Source organism: Neovison vison, chromosome 3 (assembly GCF_020171115.1).
Source record: "Neovison vison isolate M4711 chromosome 3, ASM_NN_V1, whole genome shotgun sequence".
Classification (NCBI taxonomy): Eukaryota; Metazoa; Chordata; class Mammalia; order Carnivora; family Mustelidae; genus Neogale; species Neogale vison.
The window spans coordinates 39,423,486-39,441,953 of NC_058093.1; the positions used below are offsets into that span (position 1 = coordinate 39,423,486).

Genomic DNA, 18,468 nt, shown 5'->3' on the forward strand with positions numbered 1-18,468 from the left:
AATCAATTAAAAAAAAAAAGGTGGTTATTTAGAGGGATGATGGGGAAGGGGGTGTGGCTTACACAGAGGACAGAGCAGAGGCTGGAATGAGAGCACCCTCATGGAACTCAGAGCTTGGGCCCTCGGATTTGAAGCTCCCAACTTTGCTTTCTTTGCATCTCTGTGGGTGACGGCTTTATTTTCTCAGGCGTTTTTATGTGATAAAGGACATGATTACAAAGCTGCCCTAGATTTATTTTCAATACAAATCCCAAAGACAGAATTTCTCTTCCTGATAAATACAGCTTTTCTTTGAAGATAATCTCAAGTCCCAGAAGAGAAAAGGCAGGGCTGGGGGCCAGGAAGATGGTGGCCACAGAACATCATAGGGCTTCTTCAAAGTAAAGCTCACCTACCTTCTCCGTGCCCTCTTCCCTGACCCTGGCCTTGGTCACCTTTTGGAAGCATCAAGTGGAAACAGAGACTCCCATTACAGAGCCTCAGTGCCTGGAAGGAAGGTATTGCCCCTAGCTAGCTCCCCCATCTCCAGCTGAGCTGGGGACTGGCAGGTGCTCTTTCAGTGCTGTTTAATTTGAGCTCCAAAGCACCATGTACAAGGAGAGGAAGGATCTGTGCTCCTGTGTTATTTGAAAACCAAAACTTCACGTGTGGGGAAAAAATAAAACAGTTTCTCTAAAATTCCGGGAAACTGCTGCAGTAGGGTGTAAGTGTGAAGCTTTTAGGCAGATTCTGGGCGACATTTTTGGTTCTAAGGTCGCTCTTGTAAAGTGGGAATAACAACGCCTAGGTTATTTTCCCACGACCACCTTGTACTGCGATCTCTCGCCGCTTGTTCTCCCTGGGATAGAACGAGCTCCTTGAGGTTAGGTGTTGAGCTCCGTCGGCTCATCCCCAGAGCTGGGCATAATGTCTGTGGAATGAACGAAAGGGGAAGTCGTGGAGAGGAAGACCGGGAAGCCTCCCCGCAGGAGGTGACCCGCAGATTCCACCCACCAGCAAACACCCGCTTCATTTCCAACGCCCGCAATCCTCACAGCCGGGTCTCCGACAGGGCCCGCCTTTCCTCCCAGGATGCTCCGCGCCGGCGCGTCCCATGATTGGCTGCGTCTCCCCCACGTGACGTTAGGCTGGCGGCGGCGGTTGCCGGGGCGACAGCTGGAGAAGTGGCGGCCGAGTGGATTTGTGGAGTGTTCCCGCGGCGGTGCAGCAGGTAAGCGTGTCCCCCGACGCGGTCCGGCTGCCCCGGCACCTGCAGTCCCCGCGCGGAAGGAGCTGTAGTGGGCCCCGAGGGCCGAGGATCTGCGTGGCACTCGCCCCGGAGGAGAGCCAGCTTGGCAGCCCCTGCAGAACGCCCCACTTCTGGTCAGCCGCCCTGGGTGCTTATTCTGGCTTGGGCCCGAGGAGGCCTCCTGGACAAACCCAGGACAGGCCCAGCTGCTTCCCGCAAGTAGTTCCTGATCTGTGCCTCAGTGAGCCACACTTGGAAGGGGGCGCAAGCCGACCCGCTGGGTAATGACGGCTGAGCGGGTAGCCTGGGGCTTTTAGATGGAGCCCCTCCATTATCTGCATCAGCTACCTCCTCCCCAGACTTCATCCGATCCAAGCAGAACTAGGATGCTAGCCATTTATCTTGCAGACAAATCCCATAGCCTTCCCGTTACTCAGCCAGCTTGTAGGTCCGAGAGCACTTTATACAAAAAACAAGCTGCCACACTGCAACCCCCAGGAGTGGCTGAAGAAGTTTTCTTTAGTTTTTGCATAAAGTAGAGCAGTGCTTCTCAAACTTGAGTGTGTGTAAAAGTCATGCAGAGAGCTTGTTTAAAGCAGTCGCTGGACATCGTGTCTGCTATGGTGTTCAGGGAGATCAGGGTGGTTCTAGGAATTTCATTTGCACAGGCACCCTGGCTGATTCTGATTGAGGTGGTCCTAGCATTTGGCATAATGCTATGTAGTGATTAGAGTCGGTCTGGATTTAAATTTTGACCTTCGTCACTTACTGCCTGGATTTTGGGGTGCATCTCAGGCTTCTGGAGCCTCAGTTGCCTCATCTGTAAAAGAATTTAAGTCACATTCATCTCTCAGGTGTATTGTGAAGACTAAATGTGAAGCATTTTGCACGCTGCCTGGCATACAATAAATTCTTAATAAATGAACTTTTATGGTATAAATGTTTAGAGAAAATTCTAATTTCTGAGAATGTCAGAGTAATAGACTGCCCAACAGTGGCTCACATTCACTGAGAGACCATCACAGTAGACTCTTATTCAAATGACGGTCTTGGGCGCCTGGGTGACTCAGTGGGTTAAGCCTCTGCCTTTGGCTCTGGTTATGATCTCAGGGTCCTGGGATCCAGTCCCGCTTCGGGCTCTCTGCTCAGCGGGGAGCCTGCTGAGAGGGGGAACCCTCTCTCTCTGCCTGCCTCTCTGCCTACTTGTGATCTCTGTCTGTCAAATAAATAAATAAAATCTTTTAAAAAAAAGTCTTTAAAAAAAATGACAGCCTTGAAGAACTTCTCTGAGGAAGTGATGTTTATTAAGGACAGGGGTTAGCCAGGTGAAGAAAAGGAGGAAAATGTTGCAAGCAGGGAGAAGAGTGTGTGCAAAGGCTCTGAGGTAGGAAGGAGCTGGAATTCTCAAAAACAACAAAGTTTTCTTGTTATAGGGCCTTCAAAAAAATCCTGTTCTCTTTGCTTGGACCTCATTTATTTGTAAATAATATTTACAAATAAATAAATAAATATTTATTGTAAATAAATAAATATTTGTAAATATCTTGGGTGTCTACCAGGCTCTGTTAGGTTCTGGAGGGATCAAATTAATTAATTAATTTTATTTATTTGAGAGAGAGAGTGTATGGGTGGTAGATGGGGGGGGCTTGGGGAGGAGCAGAGGGAGAGGGAGAGACAGATTCTTAAGCAGGTTCCACACCCAGTGTGGAGCTGGCACAGGGCTCTGTTTTATGACCCTGAGATCATAACCCGAGCCAAAATCAAGCATTGGATTCTTAACCAGCTGAGCCATCCAGGTGCCCCTGGAGGGATAAATCCACCTCACTGCCTTTGTAAACAGGGTAATAAGTGTAGCAATAGAAGTAAAGGTAGAGTTCAGAGGTACCCCAGAGGAGAGAGAATGCCTTGATGGAGAAGAAAGGGGAGGGGGTCATAGGAGACCTCCTGAAGGAGGTCAGTTCCACATTCAGTTAGCACGATGAGTCAAGTTTGTGGTGGGGCGAGTACATCAAACAGAAGGTTTGGGGTTGTGAAAGAGCATGTGGTACTGGTACTGGGGAATGCCTGGGATTTACCACTGATGGGCCTGATGTGGGGAAGGGGGAAAAGCGGCAGGGGTGGTGTGTCCAGAGAAAAGCTGCAGAGATGCTGGTCCCTAACAGGAGGTGGTCTTTCTCCTCCTTATGAGTCTGGCATGTCTGCAGGTGCCAGGAAGGGTAGGCGTCCTGTCCTCCCTGCTACTTCCAGACCACTGCCTTCCTGCTTCAGAACCCCCAGCTCCTTTGATGTGCACATCCTGGCCTTTACCCCTTGCTGCCCTTCTTTGAGGCCGTCACCTAGAGGAGCACAGGTGTAACCCCAGGAAGGCTGTAGTGTCCGGCTCACTGTCTACCCCTCTGCCTCCTCTATTGGAGATTTCACCTTTCTGGCTGCTCACTCTAGTTTCTTCATTTTTACATGTGTCTTTTGTCCGTTCTCTTTATTCACCACTCCCATTGTCATGTACGTTTTATACTGCATCACTTCCAAAGTCAAGCGCCTGTTCTGCTCTGATCACACTTTTTATCTTTCAAGCTCCCGGGAATGTACCTCGGAAGTGGATCTTAGGCGCCATGCCGCCTTCAGCACATGTTGGACCCTGTTGCTCATTCACTGCCCCCCCAACCCCCGGCACCCCCTTTCTCCAGCCCTATTGCTTCATCACTATTACACTTGTTTTCTCTTTTCCCTGTCTTCTGGAAAAACCTCACCTGGGCTAATCTAACTCCAACAGCTGGGGCTGGAGAAACTGCAGAATTGTGCAGACTGGTTCCATTTTGGATTCGAGTCCATGTTGTCTTAAGCAGACTCTCAATATTGGAAATCGTGCCACAGGTCGGTAGTCAGCTTGGTTCCCCTCTGCTCTTCTCTTCCAGCTATCAACACGCCTCTTACTGCCAGCTGATGACCTTGTTTCTTGTTTTACTCATTGCTGAATCTGTCTATTTTTTGGTCAGTACCCATCTCCTCTGCCCTCCCTCCGTGTCAGGGGATGGGCTGTCCTCGCCCTGTCTAGGGCCCAGCCCTCCAGTGGGATACTGGGTGTGGCAGGAACCTTGTTTCCTTAACCCTCTCTCTCTTCTATCTCAATTTGTCCTTCTCTAACTAGGTTCTTCCCACCAACCTACAGACCTGCTGTTTATAATGTCTTCCTCCTTAAACCTCCCATATCTTTCTAGCCACCTCAGGTTCTCTCCTCTCCATTTTGTGACAGATCTCCCTGTCCCTCCTTTGTTACTTCTCTTCCTCTCTTTAACGCTTTCCAGCCAGGCTCCCCTTGTCACTGCTCTTGTCCGCGTCACTGTCAAACTCCATGTTGCCAAATCCAGGGCTCAAGTCTTCTGCCCCATGTTACTTGACCATGTGTAGTCGTAGTTGATGTGGGCTTCCAGGTGCTGCAGTCTCCTGCTTGTGTCCCACCTGACAAGTCCCTGCTCTTGCTTTGTCTCTTGCTGGATGCTTTTTCTCTCCCTGAGCCCTTGGTCCCCAAGTGCTCCAGGGTTCAGGTATAGGCCTGAGCTCTGTTCTGCTAGGCCTTCTCCTTAGGAGTCCTGTCTGTTTGGAATCCTGGTCTTCTGAAATGCCATCTTTATGCTGAGAATTCCCAAATGCTTACCACCAGCTCCTGCCTTTCCTTTTTTTGTTCTTAATTTAAATTCACTTAATGAACATGTAATGTATTATTAGTTCCAGAGGTAGAGTTCATCAGTCTTGTATAATACCCAGTGCTCATTACATCACATACCTTCGTTAGTGTCTGTCACCCAGTTACCTCCCCCCCCCCACCACCTTCCTCCCCTCTAGCAACCCTCAGTTTGTTTCCTAAGATTAGAAGTCTCTTATGGTTTGTCTCCCACTCTGGTATTGTCTTATCTTGTTTTATTTTTCCCTCCCTTCCTCTATGCCACTGTTTTGTTTCTTAAATTCCACATATGAGTAAGGTCATATGAACATTGCTTTATCTGATTGACTTATTTCGCTTAGCCTAATACCCTCTAATTCCAGCCATGTCACTGGAAATGGCAAGATTTCATTTTTGATGGCTGTGTAATATTCCATTTTGTATATATACCACATCTTCTTTATCCATTCATCTGTCGATGGACATCTGGGCTCTTTCCATAGTGTGGCTATTGTGGACATTGCTGCTATAAACATTCAGGTGCACATGCCCCTTTGGATCACTACATTTGTATCTTTAGGGTAAATACCCAGTAGTGTGATTGCTGGGTCATAGGGTAGCTCTATTTTCAACTTTTTGAGGAACCTCCATACTGTTTTCTAGAGTGGCTGCACCAGCTTGCATTCCCACTAACAGTGTAGGAGGGTGCCCCTTTTTCCACATCCAGGCTGACACCTGTCGTTTACTGACTTGTTAATTTTAGCCATCTGTCCGGTGTGAGGTGGTATCTCATTGAAGTTTTCATTTGGATTTCTCTGATGCCGAGTGATGTTGAGCATTTTTTCATTTGTCTGTTGGCCATTTGGATGTCTTTGGAGAAATGTCTGTTCATGTCTTCTGCCTATTTCTTCACTGGATTATTCATTCTTTGAGTGTTGAGTTTGATAAGTTCTTTACAGATTTTGGATACTAGCTCTTTATCTGATAAGATATTTGCAAATCTCTTCTCCCATTCTGTTGGTTTTCTTTGGTTTTATAACTGTTTGCTTTGCCGTGCAAAATCTTTTTATCCTGATAATATCCCAGTAGTTCATTTTTGCCTTTGTTTCCCTTGCCTTTGGAGATGTGTCTAGAAAGGAGCTGCTGAGGCTGAGGTCACAGAGGTTGCTGCCTCTGCTCTCCTCAAGGATTTTGATGGATTCCTGTCTCACATTTAGGTCTTTCATCCATTTTGAGTCTTTTTTGTGTGTGTATGGTGTAAGGAAATGATCCAGTTTCATTCTTCTGCATGTTGCTGTCCAATTTTCCCAGCACCGTTTGTTGAAGAGACTTTTTTTCCATTGGATATTCTTTCTTGCTTTGTCAAAGATTAGATGACCATAGAGTTGAGGGTCCATTTCTGGACTCGATTCTGTTCCATTTATGTGTATGTCTGTTTTTGTGTCAGTACCATACTGTCTTGATGATTATAGCTTTGTAATAGAGCTTGAAGTTTGGGAATTATGCCACCAGCTTTGGTTTTCTTTTTCAACATTAACAAATAAAATTCTTAATGGGGAAAAACTCAGAGCTTTTCCCCTAAGGTCAGGAACATGGCAAGGATGTCCACTATGAACACTGTTCAACATAGTACTAGAAGTCCTAGCCTCAGCAGTCAGACAACAAAAAGAAATTAAAGGTATCCAAATAGGCAGAGAAGAAGTCAAATTCTCGCTCTTTGCAGATGACGTGATACTTTATGTGGAAAACCCAAAAGGCTCCACTCCAAAATTACTAGAACTCATAGAGGAACTCATCAAAGTGGCAGGATATAAAATCAATGCACAGAAATCAGTTGCATTTCTATACACTAACACTGAGACCAAAGAAAGAGAAATTACAGAATTGATCCCATTTAAAATTGCATCAAAACCCCTAAGATATGTAGGAATAAACCCAACCAAAGAGACAAAGGATCTGTACTTGGAAAACTATAGAACACTAATGAAAGAAATTGAGGAAGAAATGGAAAAACGTTCATGGATTGGAAGAACAAATATTGTTAAAATGTCTGTGCTACGCAGAGAAATCTATACATTCAATGCCATCCCCACCAGAATACCATCAACTTTTTTTCACGGAGCAATAATCCTCAAATTTGTATGGGAACCAGAAAAGACCCTGAATAGCCAAAGGAATGTTGAAAAAGAAAATCACTTTTTCCTTTACTTTGAACTCACACACACCAACCTTCTCAGCAACCCTCTCGGGTGCTTATGGCTGGGGCGGCTGGGGCGGCCAGCCACTTATGGCTGGGGCGGCACTCAAGCTGGCCTGTCAGACACCCCCCCCCCCCAGTTTCCCCCACCTCAGCAAATGGCATCTGCCTAGGCCCCAGCATCGTCCTTGACTTTTTTCCCTCACATCAGCAGGTCTTGCCACCTCTCCCTTTAACATGTGGAAGCTGAGCTCTTCCCAAGGTTCCTTTTGCTCATCCAGACTTCCCTATCACCAGCTTGGGCTTTGCTATGGCGTCCTTACCGCTCTGTCCCCTCAGTCTCTCTCCCATAGAGCAGACCCCGCTGTTAGGAACTGTCACTAGGGTGGTGGCAGTCCCCTGTCGGTCCCCTCTCTGGGCTTCCCGGTACATGCAAGCTGCTCCTTTACGCAAGGCCTGTTCTAACTGGCCCAGCACCTTAAGTCCTCCTGGGTCTGCTTTGCTTCTCTCATCTCACCCACGGGACCTCAGCACTCCGCAGCCCCTGCTCGCACAAGTACCTGTCCTCCAGATCTGGAGGTGATCTCCCTGTCCCTCCCTGTCCCCCCTCTCATCTCTGCCCACATGTTTCCAGGGAGGCCTTCTCTGCCCCCACTATCTAAAATAACCCCATATGCCTCTTCTCCAAGCCCTATCCCCTTCCTTGCTTGATTTTCCCCATACCTGAAATTACTTCCATTCATTTTTGAGCAACTGCAGCATGCCAGACACTGGCCTAGGCACTGGGGACCCCAGGAGAACAGGTGCTCTCCTGAATCCACAGTGAGCAGTACTTAGATGTAGGGACATGCAAGTCAGGTAGTGGTTAGTGCTGTTGAGAAAATAAAACAGGATGAAAGACTGAGCAGTGATGGGGCTGACCCTGTACAAAGGGTAGTCGGGGCAAGTATTTCTGAAGGGGTGACATTTAAGCAACTGAAGGAGACGGGGATGTCAGAGGGTATCTGCACTAAGTGCAAAGTCTTCAAGAGAGGGAAGGCATGTGATGTGGGTGTCTGGTGGGGGTGGCCACGCAGTGGCCATCATGGCTCAAGTTAACAGAACAAAGGAGAGTGTGTGGGAGGCCATGCTGTATATATAGCCTTCCTCTGGAGGGTGCTGGAACCATGGGAGGGTTGTGAGCAGGAAGGCAAAGATCACTTGTTAGTAGGATAGAAATGGAAGTGGAGAGAGAGAGAGAACGGGAGATTGTGTCACTGTACCTCGGGGGAGATGAAGCCACAAGATGGTGAGACCAAGAAGACAGTGAAGAGAGGGAAATGACTACATTTAATCTTCTTGACTTGTGTTCAAATAACTGAAATCAAATGCACCGGAATGGGCAGATCAAAATGTAATGTTACAGAATCATGTGTTCCTAGAACTAGAAGATGTCAATTCTCCACTTTATTTTATAGAGAAAAGAGGCCCTGAGCTTCAGTGATTTGTCCTGGATCAGGTGCCAGCGAATGGCAGTTAGGATTAGTGCCCAGGCTTTGTCGTTCCCCTGGGGTTATGGTCAGCCAATCTGGCTTAAGAGCCTGGGAGTGGGGTACAGGGAGTGGGCACACCTGGAGAACAGAAAAAGTAGAAAATACTTTTTTAAAAGGTTTGCAATATTTTATTTAAATGTTTGGAAATGTACCTAGATATTGTGCATTCCTAAATGTAATGAAAAACCTGACCATGGGGCACCTGGGTGGCTCAGTCTTTTAAGCTTCTGACTTGATTTCAGCTCAGGTCATGATCTCAGGGTCATGAGATCAAGCCCTGTGTTGGGCTCCATGCTGGCCTCTATGCTGGACATGATTAAGATTCTCTCCTTCTCCCTCTGTGCACCCCGCACCACCCTCCCCCCACCACACTGCTTGCTCTCTCTCTAAACTAAACAAAACAAAAACTGACCTAATACATTCCCTGGTGTATGAGCTTGTGTTAACACTTGTGTAAATGCACACCACTTCCTCCTCCATTACTGACTGTAAGGCTAAATGATTATGGTCTTCAGGAAACATTAAAAATTTCTTGCAAGGGGCGCCTGGGTGGCTAAGTGGGTTAAAGCCTTTGCCTTCGGCTCAGGTCATGATCCCAGGGTCCTGGGATTGAGCCCTACATCCAACTCTCTGCTAAGCAGGGAGCCTGCTTCCCCCCTCTCTCTGCCTACCTATGATCTCTCCCTCTCAAATAAATAAATAAAATCTTTTAAAAAATTTTCTTGCAAATAGTATCCCGTATCTTTGTGTGAATGATTACTATTTTTATTTGGAGGCAGAGTGAGGATTGGTGAGTTCATTTATATCAGATTAATATTAATGTATATCCTTCTTTAAAGTAAATGCATGAACCCTATCAAATTCTGTTTTGTTCTAAAATGTACTTTGTGGACTTGACTGTTTGAATTACACATACCACATTATGGCACATTAGAAAGCCAAATAAGAAGATTAATCTTCCCCAGTCTCTCTAGCAATCCTCGATGCTCATTTACACCACCTTCTAGCCCGTGTTCGTATTCATTTTAGTAGTTGTCATAGAAGAAAGAATTACTTTAAACATGAACCTCCATATTTTTGTCTGATAAATAACCAAAAATCGGGGGCCTAAGACCACACGGAAGTCCGAAATAGGTCTCACTAAGCTAAAATCAACGTGTTCCCAGGGCTTGTTCATTGCTGAAGGCTCCAGAGGAGAATCTGTACCTTGCCTTTTTGAACATCTAGAGGCTGCCTGCTCTTGTTCTTTGGCTTGGGGCCCTTCCTCCACCTTCAGGGCCAGCGAAGGATCACTCTGACATTGTCCCTCTTGCCTCCTTGTAAGGATCCCCGTGATTACACTGGGCCCACCAGATAATCGTATATATTCTCCTTATTCTAAGGTCAACTGATTAGCAGGCTTAATTCCATGTGCAACTTTAATTCCCTCTTACCATGCAACCTAGAATATTCCCAGGTTCTGGGGATTTGGATGGGGGTCTTATTCTGCCCACCACAGCTACCTTGTTATCATTTCACAGATGGCTGAAATGAAAGCATTTATTTTCTGTTTTTGTCTTGTAGAGACTTGGGCTGTGTGAAATAACAGTAACCGTTCACTATGGGAGATGTTCTGGCTCATGAATCAGAATTACTTGGACTTGTGAAAGAGGTATGTTTTACAACACATGGGTCGCAGAAAGAGATCTTGTATTTTACAATGCAGCAAATTTTATAGTGTCTTATAATGCATCCTTACATTAAAGTTAACTGTTTTCCATTATATGATTTTTTGTTTTCATAACTAAATTGAAATCCTAAAGCCACTTGAAAAAAATTTCTTTAAAGAAAATTATAATAGGGACACAAGGGTGGCTCAGTCACTTAAGTGTCTGCCTTCGGCTCGGACCATGATCCCAGCGTCCTGGGATCAAGTCCCACATCGATCTCTTTGCTCAGCACCTGCTTCTCTCTCTGTCTCCTGTTCCCTCTTTTTATGCTCTCTCTCTCTGACAAATAAATAAAATCTTAAAAAAAAAAAGAAAGAAAATTATAATAACATATGCTCACAGTAAAGAATCAAACGAAGTGGAAGTATGAAAAGTTCATTTCACTGTTCCACTCCTGCAGGAACCACTATTAATGGGTTAGCCTAGTTTTCCAGACTTTTTTCCTGTGACTATTCAAAATATATTTGCATGTCTGTAGTTTGTTTTGCAAAATGGAATGATGGCATACACATTGTTCTAAAGCTTGGCTTCTCTCCCTTGACAGTAATATGGCATGAATATCTTCCTGTGATCTGCCTCATACTTCTTAGGCTATAGACTGTTTCACTAAGTGGCTCTATCTTCTTAACTTGTTGTTAATGGACATTTAGGTTTCCTACACTGAAAGCTTTTGAAGGACAGGACCCACACCCTAGGCTTTTTTATATTCTCTGATGCTTTTAGCATGGGGCAAGCACATAGTTGGTGCTCAAGAAACCGTGGATGCTGTTTAAGTCTGTGATTAAACCGTTCATCAGGCACTGTGAGCCACAGCCTGGGAGCTAGTCATCTGCCCTGGAAATGCAGCTTTGGAATTCGTTGGTGCGATCCTGAATGTGTTCTTAAAGCTGGCCCAGCAAAGGGTTGTGGACAGGGCCTGGGGAAAGAGCCCACCCACAGGAGGTTCTCTACTCCTGTTCTCCCCTCCTTCTCAGTCTGTGGCAGTCACATCTTTTAGTGTATTTTAAATTTGCTGTATTTTAAATATTTTATATTTGCTGCATTATAAAATACAAGGCGGTCACGTCTTTTAGTGTATTTTAAATTTGCTGCATTGTAAAATACAAGACGTGACTGCCACAGACTGAGAAGGAGGGGAGAACAGGAGTAGAGTACATGGTAGGGAAAGCCAAGAGAGGGGTGTCTGGGAGGGATGCGGAGCAGGAGCGCTGTGCTCGAGGAACACCGATGATGTTGCCCATCTTTTAATGGCTTGTCTTCTGTTCCTAAGGAAGGACAGCCACTCTTCCCAGTGCCTGTTCCAGGTGGGAAATTCCCAGAGACCTACCAAACCCAAAGCCGTCAGGCCTTCCAAGGATCACTCTGCCTTTTTCGGAATGCTGCACACATCATTTTGCTTCTATTAACAATGATCACAAATCATGACGCTCACATTTTCTTTCTGAAAGCAAATTTATTTTCTGTAAATAAGCATTTTCTATGATACTGTCTTTCTAGGCTCTGGAGGTGTGTGTCAAGTAAGTAAATTCTAAGTTGGATCCTGAATTCTCCCAACGATGACAGTTTGTTAACCCCATTATACATAAGTGACAACTTTGAGCTGGTACAGTTACATCAAAGACAGTTGCTTTGTTGATGTTAAAATAGAGAAATAAATATACGTCTATGTTCTTTTTTATAGTATTTAGATTTTGCCGAATTTGAGGACACCTTGAAAACATTTTCAAAAGAATGCAAAATGAAAGGAAAGCCATTATCTCAAACAGCAAGTGGTTCTTTAAGGGACTCCAAATCACTGATCGTCCAGGTAATATTTTCCTTTTTTTTTGGCAGGGGGGATATCTGTCAATAATCAAGATGCTGTCAAATTGTAAAAAATGCTGTTAGTAAGAGAATATTGGAATTGTTCTGGAAACCTGATCAGATTGGCTTTTATTTTATTAATTAATTAATTGATATTTTAAAGTAAACTCTGTGCCCACCGTGGGGCTAGAACTCACAACTCTGAGATCAAGAGTCACATACTCCAGTGACTGAGCCAGCCAAGGGCCCCCAGGGACCCCACAGTGACCTGTAGATGCTCAGGTGTTTTTGCATGAATTAGAAATATCTTTTTTTTTTCTTTTTTTTTAGTTAATGTATAATGTATTATTTGTTTCAGGGATACAGGTCTGTGAATCTTCAGGCTTATACCATTCACAGCACTGGATATAATACATATCCTCCCCAGTGTCCATCACCCAGCCACCCCATCCCTCCTACCCCCATCCACTCCAGCAACCCTCAGTTTGTTTCTTGAGATTAAGAGTCTCTTATGGTTCATCTCCCTCCCTGATCCCTTTTTCCCTCCCTTCCCCCAATGACCCCCCACCCTGCCTCTGAAATTCCTCATATCAGAGAGATCATATGATAATTGTTTTTCTCTGACTGACTTATTTCGCTTAGCCGAATACCCTCTAGTTCCATCCACATCATTGCAAATGGCAAGATTTTGGGTTTTTTTTGATGGCTACATAGTATTCCATTGTATAAATATACCACATCTTTATCCATTCATTTGTCGATGGACATCTAGGCTCTTTCCATAGTTTGGCTATTGTGGACATTGCTGCTATGAACATTGGGGTGCACGTGCCCCTTCAGGTCAGTACATTTGTATCTTTAGGGTAAATACCCAGTAGTGTGATTGTTGGGTCATAGGGTAGCTCTATTTTCAAGTTTTTGAGGAACCTCCATACTGTTTTCCAGAGTGGCTGCACCAACTTGCATTCCTACCAGCAGTGTAGGAGGGTTCCCCTTTCTCCTCATCCTTGCTGACACCTTTCGTTTCCTCACTGGTTAATTTTAGCAAATCTGACTGGTGTGAGATGGTATCTCAGTGTGGTTTTGATTTGTATTTCTTTTTTTTTTTTTAATTTTATTTATTTATTTGACAGAGAGAAATCACAAGTAGGCAGAGAGGCAGGCAGAGAGAGAGAGGGGGAAGCAGGCTCCCTGCTGAGCAGAGAGCCCGATGCGGGACTCGATCCCAGGACTCTGAGATCATGACCTGAGCCGAAGGCAGCAGCTTAACCCACTGAGCCACCCAGGCGCCCCTTGATTTGTATTTCTTGATGCCAAGTGATGTTGAGCACTTTTTCATATGTCTGTTGGCCATTTGGATGTCTTCTTTGGAGAAATGTCTGTTCATGTCTTTATTTACTTTAGAAAGAGGGAGTGCATGCAAGTAAGGGGAGGGGCAGAGGGAGAGGAAGAGGGAGAGAAGCAGACTCCCCACTGACCACAGAGCCTGCCACTATGGGGCACTGTCTCAAGACCCTGAGACCATGACCTAAACCAAAATCAAGAGTCAGTGCACAACTGACTGAGCTACCCAGGCACTCCAGTAATGATATCTCCCTTCCCTAGGAAATGGGTTGTGATGTAATATCTTCCACATAAGTACATTTTTGTTTATTTTATTTATTTATAAATTTATTTTATTTATTTATATTAAATTATTATAAATAATTTAATATAATAAATAATATTTATTATATTAAATTAATATTAAATTATTTATTTATTTATTTAAGTTTTTAATTTAAATTCAATTTAGTTGACATAATGTATTATTAGGTATAGTTTAGTGATTTGTCAGTTGCATATAACACTCAGTGCTCATTCCAGCAGGTGTCCTCCTTAGTGTACATTTCTTAGGAAGAGGAAAAAGAGGATACTGTGCAGTTGCCTAGGAACTGAAACAAACATGTTCCCTGTCCTGAGGAGTTTTAGGTTATGCATTTTAGGCACTGGGGACTCAATAAACCAAACCAAAGTTCACCCCCTCCAGGCGCTTGCATTCTAATTCAGGGAGGCTGGAGGGGACAGGGAGCAAGGTTTGTCCATGTAGTTGCATATGACAAAGTTTCCTTCTTTTTTAAAGCTGAAGGATATTCCATTATATGTCTACTACATTTTGTTTATCTGTTTGTCCATCAATGGACACTTGAGTTTTTCTCACCTCTTGGCTATTGTGAATATTGTGCTGCTGTGAACACAGGAGTACAAATATCTCCAAGATGCTGCTTTCAGTTATTTTGGATCTATACCCAGAAGTGGATTACTGGATCATATGGTAGTTCTATTTTTAATTTTTCTTTTTTATTGTTATTGAATTTTATATTCCCATCAACAGTGTGCAGGGGGGTATAAGTTCTCCATAGCCTTGCCCACACTTCTTGTTTTTTGTTTTGTTTTGTTTTGTTTTGACAGTAGTCATCCTAATGGATATGAAGGGATATCTTGTGATTTGGGTTCACATTTTTCAGATGTATTCAGGTCCATTTTTTTTCTTTAAAGATTTTATTTATTTATTTGACCGACAGAGATCACAAGTGGACAGAAAGGCAGGCAGAGAGAGAGGAAGGGATGCAGGCTCCCTGCTGAGCAGAGTGCCTGATGCAGGGCTCCATCCCACGATCCTGAGATCATGACCTGAGCTGAAGGCAGAAGCTTAACCCACTGAGCCACCCAGGTGCCCCAGTCCATTTTTTCTATAACTTGAAAGACCTCGAAACTTTCTGAAGCATAATTTTTTGGCTCATCCAAAAACTAGCTGTGCCCACTGTGTTAGCAATTTCAAATAAGATACCTGGAACAGCATCTTAGCAAAATATCCTAAGTGTCAGTGGCACTCAACAAACGAAGAATTTCCTGAAGCACACTTCTGTAAGAAGTGGGTCTGTGTGTGTATGTTTGTGTTTATAAGTTATTGTGGATGGTGTATACGTATTCTGAGCTTGGTGATTCTGGCTGGGATCTTGGTTTATAGTAGAGAAGATCATTAATATTTGTGACTATACTGAATTACAACACTGAATTGCTTTGTATGTTGGTATTAAATCCAGGGATTATTTCCAAGTGCAGGATATGAATCATACGTTAGGGTGGATTTTAGATGTGATTATAACGATACAGGAAAGGCTTGTGGTCCCAGATCTACAAAGGAAGAATTTAGAACAAACTGTATGTGGCCCATTTGAACATGTGGACTCTGCCAAGCCACGTAAGAAAATACCTTGACTCGAAGCCTTAAAATACAAGTCTGTATGCAACTCTTTCACACAAAGAGTTCTTGGTCACCAGCCCTCTCCTGGGAACATGCCTCCCCTGCAGTGGCTTGCAGGGATGACAGGGTTGGCTGAGAGCAGCGGGGAGCCTGGAGTGGGATGAGGCTCCAGCAGCACTAGCCCTTGGAAAGATCCCCTGCACCTTTGTACCAGTTTGTAATGGACTTACTCCCAGTTCTTGACTGTTTGTACTTTGGGCATCTCCCCTCCCGTGGTTGCTGATGGGCTGTCCTTCTCTGTTTCCAAGGCCAAGGAGCCAAGACCTTCCAGAGTAAGGTGATCGTCAGCTGTTCTTGACCACACGACATAGAGAACATTTCTGTGATAAGCACAGTAGAAGATTCTGTTTTTTAAAGATTTATTTATTTATTTGAGAGAGAGTGCAGCTTGGGGTGCAGAGGGAGAGGGAGACACTCCAAGCAGACTCCACACTGAGCGTGGAGCTCATCTCAAGATTCTAAGATCACGACCCCAGCTGAAACCAAGAGTTGATTGCCACCCAGATGGCAAGATCCTTTTTTTTTTATTTTATTTTTATTTATTTTATTTATTTATCTATCTATTTATTTATTTATTTATTATTTTATTTATTTTATTTTATTTTAAATTTTATTTATTTGAAGGAAATAAGCGGGTGAGAGAGAGAGAGAGAACACGAGCCAGGGCAGAGGCAGAAGGAGAAGCAGACTCCCCACCGAGCCGGGAGTCTGATACCAGACTCAGTCCCAGGACCCCAAGATCATGACGTGAACTGAAGGCAGACACTTAACCAACTGAGCCACCCAGACGCCCCTCGAAGATTCTTTATTAATGAATGTCTTCAAGTATAACTGGACAGTGCAACACTGTGCAGTACATTCTCATTTTATAATATTAACAAGCTTATTTCTGAACAACCTAAAAAAGGGAGGAAAACCATAAAGCCATTTTTAAAAAGTATAAAAAAACAATGATCAATTAACAGTGATGAATAATGGTGTTGGGTGAGGGGAACTGAAGGTTCTACAGAAAATCCAATCCAAGGAAAGATTTTGCGAATGAGCACAAAATGTAGGTCTGAGTATCTTGGGCATTTGATATAATAAGGAAAGTAATATGAATCATGTGGTTTGGGGAAGTTCTGTCCATTCTGCCTTATGCTTGAATCTGCAAAATTATGCAGCAGGTGTTTGCAGTGGGTCAGTCGTCATTCTTGTGGGGCCAGTTGCATGATAATCGTCACCTCCTTTCCTCAGAATTCTCTATTTCAGCTTTTGCATGATAGGTTGGGAAACTGTCTGCCCTCCATGGTCAGACTCACAAGCCCTGAGGCTGGAAGGGCACCAGGACTGTGATCCTTCCTCCACCTCCAGCCTGTGCGTCCCTGTTTCTGTAGTTGGTGGTCATAGAGTCACTCTGTGGTGCATTGGGATCTGTCGTCACTTCCCAAGTACCATCCTAATGAGATATGCGTTAGCAACAGGGAGCAAATGGCAGCAAACCCCCCCCCCCAAGCCCAGGCATGGGGTTGACTAGGGCAGTATGTGGGAGGAGCCACTCTAGAACTCAGTTGGGCTGTCGGTTAGCTCCCGTGTGCGGGTTGAGTTCCGCTGAGGCTTGGCTGGGCTTTGGGTCTGGCCTGGTTTTTATCGATCACATGCTGTGGGTCAGCAAGTCCACGTGTATTTATGTGCCCGTGAGTTTTCTGGCCTCAAGTCCTGGGCCTGTGCCTGGCTCCTTCCACTTCAGAGAGTTAAATGTTTCATCTGTTCCTTGTAAAGCCAAGACTTGATACTGCAGCCAGGGTTGGTTTGTGTGAATCTCAGCCTAAGATGCTTGAAGCCTTCTAGCTCTTTCTTTTTCTGTCCCTTATCTCGGGGAGGAGACTGAGTTTTCATTACCCTAGAACCATGGAGCATATGTGGTCTGTAGGGTATTAGGTAACTTGTGAGAATTTGGGGTGTTGGAAGAACGGGCATCCCTTATGACTGGGGTTCAGTCTTATGTCTTCTCCAACAGAAGGACCTCGTTGCTGCATTTGACAATGGAGACCAGAAGGTGTTCTTCGATTTGTGGGAGGAGCACGTTCCCAGTTCCATTCGAGATCATGACTCCCTTGCCCAGAAGTTGGAATTCTATCTTCACATCCATTTTGCCATCTACCTTCTGAAACACTCCATAGGGAGACCTGTAGGTTCCCTTTGTGATTTGGTGGGTCTGAGTGGTATGTTCAAGGGGAACATTAGCTGTTTGTTTTGTAAATGAGCATTAATTTAGTTTTGTGGCCATTTTCTCATATATTTCCAAGGAGTAGGTGTCCTGTGCCCTGTGCATGATTTTCTATCTCATTCCCAGCAGCTTATTTTGTAGTTTATATAGAGATTAAATCATTTCTGTGCATGGTTTTCCCAATGTCTCAAATTTTTTGAAAACCTAGCAAAATAAAGTTTCCCTATTTGGCAACTTAACATAAATACACATATGTCTAAGAGGACACCTAATGAGACCACATATTAGACTGTCTATCAGAAGAATTTAAGCTTAAGTCTTGGAAAGATGCCTGTTTGTGAAGGTCTGTATGAGCAGTCAGTCCTTCTGCAGGAGTGCAGAGGGTGTGGCTGAGAGTGGCTGCCACTGTGGCCATCAAGCCTCCCAGCATAAAGCAAATGACAGAAGGGAGCAGTGCCATGTTGACATTTGACCACATGCCTTTCTTTTTTCTTTTCTTTTCTTTTTTTTTTAAGATTTTATTTATTTATTTTTGACAGAGATCACAAGTAGGCAGAGAGGCAGGCAGAGGTGGGGGCAGGGAGCAGGTTCCCTGCTGAGCAAAGAGGCAGGTGCAGGGTTCTATCCTAGGACCCTGACATCATGACCTGAGCCAAAGGCAGAGGCTTAAACCACTGAGCCACCCAGATGTCCCAACCACGTGCCTTTCTTTAGTGGCTTCTCCTTGCGTTAGCTACCACCCCCAAGCCCCTGTGTTCACTTATTAAAATGTCAGGGGGTCCAGAGGAAGGGTCAGTAGCGGAGGGAACTGCTTTACAGTAA

At 44.5% G+C, this 18,468-nt stretch overlaps 1 protein-coding gene across 4 annotated transcripts in view; it reads left to right on the forward strand.

Moving 5' to 3' along the window:
• Positions 1-1,128: 1,128 nt before the first annotated feature.
• Positions 1,129-18,468, forward strand: part of ARMC9 (armadillo repeat containing 9) — a 155,146-nt gene continuing 137,806 nt past the window's right edge. For 2 of the 4 annotated variants that reach the window (XM_044241836.1, XM_044241839.1), the window contains exons 1-4: positions 1,129-1,210; positions 10,182-10,269; positions 12,009-12,134; positions 17,437-17,628. In XM_044241836.1, coding sequence (XP_044097771.1) covers positions 10,219-10,269; positions 12,009-12,134; positions 17,437-17,628 — 369 coding nt within the window. In that variant the 5' untranslated portion in view covers positions 1,129-1,210; positions 10,182-10,218. The remainder of the gene's footprint in view (positions 1,211-10,181; positions 10,270-12,008; positions 12,135-17,436; positions 17,629-18,468) is intronic. The other 2 variants (XM_044241837.1, XM_044241838.1) reach the window with 2 other exon arrangements.